General features: G+C 24.3%; 1 protein-coding gene across 2 annotated transcripts in view; it reads right to left on the bottom strand.

Moving 5' to 3' along the window:
- LOC129957639 (uncharacterized) overlaps positions 1–12802 on the bottom strand; it is a 30653-nt gene that overhangs the window by 9183 nt on the left and 8668 nt on the right. For both annotated transcript variants that reach the window (XM_056070071.1, XM_056070072.1), the window contains 4 exons: positions 12230–12314; positions 8823–8967; positions 6484–6635; positions 1314–1378 (listed from right to left, as the gene is read on the bottom strand). In XM_056070071.1, the coding sequence (XP_055926046.1) occupies positions 1314–1378; positions 6484–6635; positions 8823–8967; positions 12230–12314 (447 nt within the window). The remainder of the gene's footprint in view (positions 1–1313; positions 1379–6483; positions 6636–8822; positions 8968–12229; positions 12315–12802) is intronic.

Raw genomic sequence — 12802 nt, forward strand, 5'->3', positions numbered from 1 at the left:
ATGAGAAATTATGTGATAACATTTAGATGCACATATATTTGGATTAAAAAGAAAGGGTAAAAAAAAAAGTATTTTCCTTTTACAAGATTAATGAATAATGCACTCGCATAATCAATCTTGTGTATTCACACCATCCATACATTTTTCAGGGCAGCCAAGGTGATAGACATCAAAAACCATGTTACTTTAATTATTTTATTCCTGTTCCTTTTTTTTTTTCATTATTATTATTATATGATATACAAATCTTTCTAATAGAGTCCAGTTTCATGACATCATAGTGCCATTAAAAATGCAATTGTCTGACTAATTTATCTCAAGTTACATGTTATCTTTTCAGATAGAGACTTCACTTAGCAATTTTGGCAGATAATCTGAACAGATAATAAATAAAAATCTTTCTTCTTCAACTTTTAACAAAGGGAGAAAACCATTCAATTAAATATTTCTTGTGTCAATGAAATGACTTTGAATTTCACAGCAGTAACTAAAAGTATTATTGAAAATATACAATATTTTTTATAAAAAAATTAAGAAAAATTTACCTAACAACTAAATTGGCATTGTAAAAATATTTTCAGAATTTACTACAGAAAAAAATGTCAAAATCTTGCTTAGTTTTTAATTAAAATTTCAAATAAATAAATAAATAAAATAATAATTATTATAATAATTATTATTTTAATTATTATAATAATTAAGAGCGATTATTATTATTATAATAATCGCTCTGAGATACACATTCCCATTTTCCAAAATATATTTGTGGCATAATTGGTGGTTCTATTAGTTGTATGTATGGTTATCAACCAAATTTGGTACTTACAGTTTATACAGTCTAGTCAGTAGAATGGCCTTTATTATTAAAAGAATGATGGGAAATATTTCAACATTTTTATAAAATCCATTGTTTTGAAAAAAATAGAGTTCATAATTTTGACTGGAATCTCATATCGATCTTATATCAATAATTTTTGTGACTGATTCTAATGCTGCAAATTTCAATGCAGAAAACAATTCATTTAAAAAACAGAATTTCTAATTACTATTAAGGATGCATTTTTAAACTAACAACAAATCATTTTATTTCTTTTGACAAAACACCAAGGGGAAAAAACAAAAGAATACATAAATCATGTTATAAATTCAAATCTAAATGCATTAATGAACATCATTATAACTTCAATGCATAAAATTATAATTAAAAGCTTTTTATACTCTGTCTGCATGCTTTTTTGAAATTTTTTGTAACAAATTATAAAAACTTTAAAACAATTCACAAGTTTGGCAATTTTCAAATCATAAATAATTACTTCGAAGATGTCTGCTTTGTGTCCTCAGACTTCTTTTTTGAAGTGTGGAAAAAATAATTTTCAACCTAAAAAATCAAAATAAAGTATATTAAAAATATGCGATATAGATAAATCTAACATTTCATTCCTAATTAATTAAATTAAAATAGTTGATTATGTATAAACAGGATTTCTTTTTTGTTTAATCATTCATGTAGGTGCCAACAAATTTTAAAAATTAAAACAAACATAGTAACATCTAAAAATTTAAATGAAGAATAATAAAAAAGAAGAAAAATTCTACAAAAAATACTTAGTACATTTGACTACTAACAAAAAATTACTAAACTGATCAATAATAGATCCAATAACTATATATATATTTAAAATATTTCATAACTTTCACATTGTTTTTCATTAAGTTTTCAATTATTTTGTGCAATCTGAATTTCAGACATTCAGAATTAATTTCCTTGAAGTAAATGTTAACATGGCATGACTTTGCATAGAAAATATTCTTATAATCTAATTTGAGAGATTTATTTAACTTGAATGTGAATATGTATTCCGTCTTGACAGGAGAAATTCATTATTTCTCAGACAGTTGTTCCAACAATTTTATTTGGTAATATACCCCAAAGAAACTTAGGAAATGTATAAATCTTAATATATTTAATAGAGGTATGGACATATTGCAAATCACTATTATATCATCTTTACAATATAATTTTGAATGGACCGTCTTTTTTTTTTTTAATTTACCATTTTTTTTTTCACTTGAATAGATTGCTGAAAGTAAGCAATGTATCCCTTTCAAATATGCAAGAATTTATTACGAGACATTAAAGGTAATCCTCTCTATCACACACATACAAACTTTACAATGAAACTCACCATAATGTTAGTTATAAACATAGATTGAAAACAATACTATTACATAAAAACATTTGTTGCCCAATATAATATAATAGTTTTAGTTGAACATTGTACAAATACACTTTCCTCATTATTTGAAAAATGATTATTGACATGAAATTTAAATGAAATGAAATGAATGTGAATAAAAAAGTGATCATACTAAATATGCTCACGAATTTTATCATACATCCCCAGATTATAATACTAATTGAGTATTTAATAATTGGTGTAAATATAATCAAAAATGAAATCTCTTCCTATTCTTCTCCTTACATATTTTATGCTATTGTTACCAAATAGTGCACTTTTGGTCTCATCATTCCAAATTACATAGTTAAATTGTTTTGTCATCCAATTAACATAGGTTTTTCTATAGTTTAATCTTTTCAGCCTTTGTTTTGAATTAAAAAAAAAATTTTTTTAGTAGAATTCCTGCATTGAGGATAATTCCTGCAGTCTGTGTCAGGTAATACTCGTACTCAACTTCACATTATAATTGCACCCCTTCACTTTGTATGCTAATACTATAAGATTGTCTTCTATGAAATTGACACAATCTTTTAATTATTCTATCGCCAGTTGGTGTTGTGTATCTTTACCAATTTGATTGTGCAGTGACCATTTGATTTCAAAAATTTACAAATATCACCTTTATTTAGATTTCTAGTGAATTTCTTAATCATTTTATTATAATTAACATCTTGTTCATGCAATAGTAAAACTTTACATAAGTTTTTAGGCGATTAATTAATACTTTGCGTCATTTTTTAATGCTTTCACAATTTAAAAAACCCATAAAAAAGTGACCATCTTAGTACAAATTATAAAAAACATAGAAAATGATCTCCTCTTGGCTCAAAAACATAACACCAGTACCTGAACTCTGCTAAAATCAAAATATGACCTTAAAGGATGTTCAAGACATCATGGTCACTGGCAACATTCAAATGCAGGAAAACTATGCCTGATCAATAAAATCAAGGTATGCTACTTTCTTCTGGTTTTTGCTATAATTTTTATAATTATACACATTTACATATTTTAAAAGAATTATATTCTTGATTAAAATATCTATAAAATGATGTATATTTTTATAGTATTATTGCAAACACTATTGCCGTTATGTACCATTAAATCTCTAAAATGCACTTTCCCAAAAGATTTCCACTATTTTGGTCACTACTGCACATTAGATGTGGATAGTTCTACTATTCTTAAACAGTTATTATATTTGAAATGTTAATTTCTTTTTATTAAAATGAGTTCTATATAGCAACTATGTTTTTAAAATGTTTCAGCTGTAATTTTTATTATTTCATCTTTTGAAATTACGTAAAATTATTTTTTAGTTTTTTATTAAAACATTAGATATTAATAAAACTTTGCTATCATTTTGAGTTAAAAAAATTGTCTTTTTTTTCACCATTATTTGTAGATCTAATTCTATTATTAAATTAAATTGTTTCTTAAAGGCCTAATACTTTCCAATTAGTCATACCTCTATAGTAGAATGTAATTCAAATTTATAGTAAAATAATATAATTCAAAGTGAAAACAATTTATTACAAAGTATGTGAAATGCATAAATACAGGCCCACAAGTTAAAAAGTAAAAAAAAAAAAAAAAAAAAAGTTCTTAAAAATATATGAGCGCTCAATTCAAAAATACATTCACACTTCGTTGTGGCAAAATTCATTTAAAAAAATAATAATTCCACAAGAATCTCTACTCTTGCTCAGACAAAATGCTAAGTAGAATGAAGAGGAAATGCAAGAAAAAGATATAAATTAACAACTTTTATTTACATTAAGCAAATGAATTAAACATTGTCTATAATATTTTAAATATTTTCATGTTTAGTTGCCCTAATAAAACTTCAATTTCTGAAAATTTTCTATTTGTTTCTGTTATGCACTGAAAGACTGTATCCTTACCTACTTTTTCAACTAGTTTATTCATCAATTTCTTCAGTAAAGAAATTGTGTCTTTAATTTTTGTCTCTTTTTTATTTTAAGTAATCTAACTCATCTGAAATATATTTCTTTTTTTATTCTTTCCATCAGTTGAAGACTATAAGCTTTGTTCCTCCATGTTTTTGACGTAATTAAATACAAGCAATTTTTGCAAAAAATTCTTTTGAGATTTAGAAATTCTTCACTATGATGTGTTTTTTGAATTCATTTAAAACCAATATTTTTGAAAGAAGTGTTTTATGAAATTCTCAGCCTTGTTTATAATTTTTTTCAAAAAGTTATTCATGTACATTTTGGAGTTTTTTTTTTTTTTTTTTTAAATTTTTCATGAATTCAAAGAAAATCCAGCCCCATGTATGCAAAATAAAATTCAAGAATTTTTCAAGGATTGTAAGAAACCAGGTTAAAGTATAGATTTCAGTAAATTTCTTTTAAATTATATTAAAGACGTCAAAATTAAATAACTGTAATCAAAATTAAATAACTGTGAAATAAATTTTAAAAATTATCAGAAAATCCTGTTAAAAAAAAAGGGTTTTTATAAATATGAAAAAATACTTAAAATATAGTAAAATACCAAAAAGATTACTTTTAAATTCTTTACATTATTTTAAATCAAAGGGGGGGGGCAAACTTTTAAAATGCAACACTTTAATTTCAAAATCTGATTATGGGTGGTATAAATCTACTGAAAATAATTTAGAATTTCATGTATATATTTTAGTTTGTTAAATATAACAAAAACATAAAAAATGGAATGTGTTCAATTTAGCCATGAAAGTGAGTGAAAAATAATAGGATGCCAGGTTTTAAAAGGTCAAAAGATACTGAGCCTTTTGTAAAAGCACTTTTAAAAATTTGTTTATTATTAATTTACATAACAATTTATGCTGATATTCATTACTATGTCAATTTTGTATGAAATTTAAAACTTTCTACTTCAAATCATTGAATAAAATGGTATTTTTAAAAGAAATGTAAAAAATAAATTTCAAATCAAAATGCAAATATTCCATTTATTAACCCTTTGAAACAAACAAACATAAATTTTCTGAATTTTTAAAAATTATGAATTAATTTACATGCTTAGGGTCTAAGAGAAGAGAAAATATCTTTAAAAAAATTCATAGTGGATTACACCATGTGTGTGGGGGGGGGCAGTGGAGTACCACCGCACACCTATGACATATTCTTATGAATAATTAATACTTTTTAACTCTTTTTTTGTAACATAATTATTCATTATTTATTTATGGAAATACTATAACATACAATATTATCAATGAAAACTACTTATACAATCTTACAACATGAAAAAAAAAATTATAAAAGAAAAATAAACAATTTTAATAATAAGTAATCCTCAAATAAAGCTAACAATGGCAAGTTCTTTACGTGGCATTTAGACTTTAAATACAATCAAAACAATATTCAAGTTACGAAGAAACGTAATATTTAAATTAACCATTTAAAAATTAAGAAAATTATACTATATTAGAAAATATATTTAACATCCTCATAATATGGTTGCTTGCTAATACAAGAAGAAAGCAACTGAAAAGTGAAAATTTCAACCATCATATTCATATAAACCTTACTCAAATGTAAATAAATTCCTCACCCACAAAACATGGCAAAACCCCCATAAATTATCAGCCACTTTACTTAGAGAATCAGGGGAAGGAAAACAGGTCTGTTTTGCTAACGCGTTTCAAGTGGTAGAGAATCTCATGCTGTAGGTGTGCGGTAGTATGTCTCTGAAACCACCTAAAAAGATGCCAAGAATAAAGAACTTTTCTTTCGTGATTTGATTTTAAAAAATGTGTATGTTTTAGAGAGCTTTCATACAACAAATTTATGAATTCATTTTGAGTTTGTTTATTTTTTATTAGATGAAAAAAAAATGAAAGTATTGAAAAGGCATTAAAAATGACACATTTTTTTTGTACGAAAGAGGTATATTAACTAGAGTGCTGACATCTACAGACAATTATTAAAATTAGAATATTATTTTAGAGCCTCTGGTTTTGATCGGAAACCAAAGGCACATTTAGAAATAATTTTTAGAAAGTGGTGGTTTCACTGTGAAACTACCACCAATCAATGGGTTAAAGACAAAAATCGACTGTACATTTTCCTATTTTAAATATTAGATATTAAAATTTTAAAACAATACACTTAACATCCAACATTAGCAAAATGTAACAAAAAATATTATAATACAAAAATCTTATATTTATTTTAAATTTTATGAATTAAAATTTCACAAACAAAATTATGAAAAATTAGAATAAACATACTATTGATTTTAGAGTTAACATCCCTGGATCCTGTGGTAAAGCTTCCATCTCTATTAGTTCATGCAATCTATAGTGGCATACTTTTGTAATAAGATACAGAGACTTGGAATTATTGAAAAATCTTTGCTGGTTTTGTGTAGAAGAAAAAACATCTAAATAGATTAATTTATTTTCATATAATGATGGCAGAAAAACAAATATTAAAAAATATAGTAAATCAAAATGATTCCATATTAGGCAAATCCATTTAATATGTGTTTCGATGTGTCTAAGAAAGAGCCAAGACTTGTATATTGGCATGATGGAAGAGGTGCAATTTATACTTCTGCATTTTATAGTGACAGTTCATTTATGCATAACTTAATTGTGCTCTTTTTATTTCTGAATATAGAAAATCTTCTTTATATAAAAGAAATTCTGTTATGCCTTTTTGGCAACAAGCTAACTTCTGTTTTGTCATCTAACAACTGAATCGGATCATTTTATTCTTTTTTTCATATGTAAGTGAATGAATAATAACTGGTTATGGGATCATAAACTTCATGTTTTATTTACATTTTTTATGCTGGATTGCAGCAGACCCAGAAATCTTAACGATAGTTCTATTAAGTAAATGGTAGTTCTATGGTAAATGGCTTGATAAAAAAAGACCTGACTAAACTGCTAAGATTGTTCTCAGGTTAAATATTGCAATTCATTATGTTCTCTCTTCATGGTACAATTGGCAATTAATTCTAGATTAATGATCTGAGGTTCGGTAATTTGTAATATTCTTTCCTTCAACATTATTTTTATTTTGTATATAGCAAAGCATCCCCACACACCCCTCTTCTGTTAGTGGATCGCTATTAGTTTCAAACTGAATTTAGTGATTAGCTTTGGCATGAATGTTTGTAAACATCTCAGCAAGCGAATAAAACTATTAAAATAACTACATCTTATATCTAAAGTGTACTACAAAACACATTTTACACTCTACCCATGTGATTTTCAACAACATCTTTCATTAATTAATCTGTAATAATTATATCCAAGGTTTTGTTAACAAGATAACAACCAGTCTAGACTGGGCATATTCTCATAATAGTATAATAATAAAGTCATTAAAAACAATTCGTTTTTTTTCTTTTAAGAAAGTTATTTTAATCAAAGAAATTTTAATTATAAAATTACTAACTTTTTCATTAATTTTAATTATGAATATAATTTTAAAATCAATTTTCTCAATTATTTTTGCCGGCTTCTTTATATCATTTGTAAAGATTCAGACACTGTACAAGTACATAAATAAAATTCATGAAATGTAAAGTTGAAATTAATACACAAACAAGGATAAATATATTATTTATGGGCATTTATAAAAAAATTAATAAAAATAAAATCTTTGATGGTTTTACTCCAAGTAAAAAGATTAATAATATCTTTGTTGAAGTTAAAGTGATGATCACACTATACAAAGATGCACAGACTGAAAATTTAGTTACGATTTTGTATTAAATTTCATCCAGACCCAATTTTTAATATCAAGACCTTGTATTGAATTTTTGACCTTTAACTAGTTCAGCCTTTGAGTTTTGTTCAAATACACATTCTTGGAATATTTTAAAAGTGACTAGGAAAGCAAAAGAAGGGAAGGATTGAATTAGGCTATTATTTCTTTATAGGCGTATTATAGAACTTTCAATGCGAGGGTACTTACTCATGTTCTTTGTGATTCTATATTCACCCAAACATTCTATATTTCATTCTGAGTGGATAGCACAACATGTGGTACTTGAGCTGCTGTATTTGATTACACTTTAAGAAGTTGTGTATGTCAAATTATAATTCTAATCTAATTTAATATCTAATTATATTTGATCATGATCTTAAATTGTGCCATAAAGAATAAAATTGAATTGCCAGAAAAATTTTTATACATCTTATTTCACCCAATTCAATTGCACATTTTTTTTCTGTTCTCCATATAAAAATTGGAAACATAAAAGAAATAGGCTACTTAGATATGATATGTAAAACCGATAAAAAAGAAAAACATTTATATGCTGAAAAAAATTAGGAGTACTTCAGTTCTACAGTCCCACAAGATTAGGAATAGAAAAAGAAGCATCTATAAGAATAAATTTTTTAAAATCTTAAATATGTAATTTTAAAACATATATTAATAATATCTGTAACTAAATCAAATAAATAATTTTTCAAAAGATTATATCATAATCAAAAAAATTTAAACTATGCATATTTATACACAATAAAACTTCATTATATTGCCAAAAATAACCATAATCTACTTTCAGATTTCGACAAACGAGTTGTAATAAATAATAAAATATACTTACCTTTACAGAAATTTAAAATAAGGAACATATATTGTGATAGATTAGCTGAATGAATTTTTACACAAGCTGGAAGAGACGGATCACCGGAAACTTCACTATCAATAATATAGTCAAGAAATTCATGCAAATAATTCAGTAATGGTTCCTACATGAAGAAAAAAAACTAGAATTTAATAAGTAAAGCATATTTGAAATAAATCATTTTGGTAAACTTAAAATAATTTCAGTGAGTTATAGAATAACATATACATATATTTATAGTGTGCTTTCCCATTAATTCTATTACAACTGCCACCAAACACAAGTACAAGAAGAAAAAAAATATTAAAACTTTAATTTAGTACAGCAATTGTCAAAATTTATAAAAGTGCACATAGTTCAGCTATCATATGCAATGAAATTTCTGTCATAATTTTCAAATTGTTTTCTGTTGTATTGGTGAAATTTTTGTCTAAAAATATTTGAAATTTATGTCTCATTTTTTTTTTTTTTTTTGCAATATAAAGACTAGCTAGCAAGACTTAGCATATTTCATTCGTTTTACTTGAAGCAATGCTAATATATAAATTTTTAATTAACATGCATTCTGGTTGCAATTGTTCAAACAGTAAAGCATTATTAAAGACAATGAATACCACTATATAAATTTATGAAACACATAAAAATACAAGACGCTTTCTAATCGAGAGAAATGTCAAACCTGTAAAATACATTAGGTTACTTTGAACATAATTCAAGATTTCAATTTCAAAAATTTCTTTATGAACACAATTTTCAGCGCTTTTAAAAGCCAAAAATATAATCTGAAAATTTTGCTTTTAAAAAATAAAGAAATAAAAATTATTTAATGAGGCAATACCATGAAATTGACAGCAGATTCATTTTACAAATTTTTCTCATTCAATTCCTACAATGATGTGACATTAAGTGTTGAGCAAGAAGACTATTTATCAATAAAAGAAATACAAAATAAAAATCATGAAGAAAATCAGAAATTTATCTAACAGCATTTAGAAAATATATGCAATAAAAATAAATATAATCATGGGAGAAATAAAACCATGATGAAAAAAAGCAGATATAATCCAATAATCTTGAATTTAAAAAAGTTATTTTGTTCTATAAATGTTTTTTCTAAAAACTGTTTATTCCCCGAAAAACTAAATTTAATTATAATCCATACTGAAAGTTATCCAAACTATAATTTCTAGTAATGTGTCAAATAATATGCATATTATAACTTCCATATAATGATTTTTACATTTCTCTGAAATTCTTCAATAAAAAAGAAAATATTAGTTGTTTTTGCAATTTATTGTTTACAGTTATAAAGAGAAAAAATTGTAAAAATGAAACTGACATTAAAAGATATTAAACAGAAAGCAAATTTGATATCTAACTAATCGAGTATATTCACAGTCTAAATGCTTTTTATTCATAAACAAATAGAACAAAAATTCAGCACTAATATTTTCATAAATTCCATTATAAATTTTCATCATTCAATAAATTTAAGAAATTTGAAAAGCATTGCACAATTACACTGAAATGTTTTAAAACACTAATTAATAAAAATTAACTAAGACAATAAGCAATTTAAAAAGGTTCTAAAAATTATTTTAAATTACCATTTAACAGCATAAAAGTTACTACTGCTGTTTACATAAAATTTAATGTTGATAAAAGAGATTTATGTGTTATAAATATACAAGAATAAAGATAAAGAAAACTGGAAAATATGTCTATATTTACAAATAATATGGCATGCAGAAATAGTAAAAAGAATCGCATTAGAATCAAGGAGGTATTATAGATATAATTCAAAATTTTATTCCAATGTTTAAAAAATATATAATTTAAAACTTAAATAAATCTTTCAATATTCTCAAATAATCCTTAAAGTTTAAAATTGATTAAAAATTTTTAGAGTATTTTTTTTTCAATAAATAGCATTAATTTTTTCTTCTAACCTCTTAAAATAAAATGTGTGTCAAATGCATTTAACAGATTTAACATCTTTATAAATAAGGCTATTTCTGTACTCTTTTAGCTGAAAGGCGATGCCAATAATAAACAAAAATTGCTGATAAATGTACCCGTAGCGATTAAATATGCAGAGGAAGAAAAATAATTAAAATTCTGTAATTTTTTTTATAAAATTATGATTTCAATTTTTATCTAAAATTATAATCTCTCGCTCTTGTTTTTTGTCATACAAATTAAAAGCAAAAAAGATATTGGATATATTTTTTTCTTTTATATATGTTGCAGATGTTTGAATTAAATTAAAATTAAAATTAATTAAGAAAATTAAAATATCCTTATTTTCTATTTCAATAACTAAGAATTTTCTAATATTTCATAATATATTGCTTCAGCAGTAAATATCACCATATTCTGGCACCTAGAACACAATTAAAATTCCCAAATGATATTAAATAAAAAATTTTACAACGAATATGATGGAATTAATCATTAATAAAACTATTAAATATGTACTAACATAAACAAAATTAATGAGTACAATCAACTTTTCTATTAAGGATATATTTCTGCAAGGCACAGTTATTGAAATAGAAACTTTATTTATTGCCTAGCTTCATAATTTTTTACCATATTGATTTTTACTTTGGTTAAAGACTACATTTCTGAAGCATATTAGATATGTCATATGGGTGAAAAATTGGACATCTCCAAAAAAATAAATAAATAAATTTGGGGAAAAAATTGATTTACTGTCCCATTTAGCAGAAAAGGTATTTAAAAATTAAACTAGTGCCTTTTAGAGTGTATTTCAATATGGATTTAAAATAATTGTAAAATAAATTATGTATTTTGAAATATGGAGATAGTCACTTTTACAGCTATACTACAAAATCTTAACACACATATTTAACATTTTAACCATGTAAATGTGTTCAGAGAATTCTTAATTTTTGATTTTCTTGGGCATGCTGAAATCATAGTTTTTAAAGTAAGCAGAAATCATTAAAATTTTAAAAAACAAAAATTCAAAAAATTTTAAGTACTAGTAAATTTGATATAAAAAATTGTGATGCAATGTATTTGTAATTGTAATTGCAATGCAAATTTGAGCAATTTTTTAAGACAAAAAATATCTTAATAAAATATACAATACTTAAAACATTCAAAGTACTAAAAAGGGAGAAAGGAATTTTGCTCAAAAGCAGAACAACCAATTTTCAGCAATAATTAATATATTTTTAAAAATCGATAATACAAGATATTAAAGTAAATGACTCAATAATACCTCAAATTGAAAAACATAATGAGTATCACAGGTAATTTACCTTGGTTGTTATTAAACAAGCAATCGTAACAAATTTTTACTTCATTTTAAAAGCAATACATATAATAATTTTATTCATTATTTAAGAAATACTTACATGTTGAATGTTGTATTTATAAAACTGATTGATCCATCTGAGTACACTTGATAATCTTTTCTCTGCATGTGATCCAAGTATGTCACTAAATGAATTAATTTTTCATTAAAAAATTGTGATGAAAAACATAAAAAAACCTAATGTAAACTTTCTTAAAAATACATAATGATAAACTTTATTAATAACTTTTGTAATATTCCTAATATAAATTTTTACAGCCACCAGATTTGACGCATATGTACTGTGGGCAGTGTGAACGTGTACCCTGGAGTGATTTAGAAAAAATAATTAATTAGAATTTTAATTAATTGAAAATTATGTTGAATTTTGGAACTTCCCATGATAACTACCAAAAATATTATTGCACAAATTTAAACTTTTCATTATTTTAAAATCCTAATTAAAAAATTTGTAAAAAAAAAATTAAAAAATTGTGATACGATGAATAAAGAAGTGAAGTCACTGCAAAAATTTTGAAGACAGACTAATCAGACATTTAGATTTTTAATAGCAACATGATGTCATAGGACGGGTTTCCATTAGATAGTTTTATGTATACAATGAACAGAACAT

The sequence above is a fragment of the Argiope bruennichi genome, chromosome 11 (assembly GCF_947563725.1).
Source record: "Argiope bruennichi chromosome 11, qqArgBrue1.1, whole genome shotgun sequence".
Classification (NCBI taxonomy): Eukaryota; Metazoa; Arthropoda; class Arachnida; order Araneae; family Araneidae; genus Argiope; species Argiope bruennichi.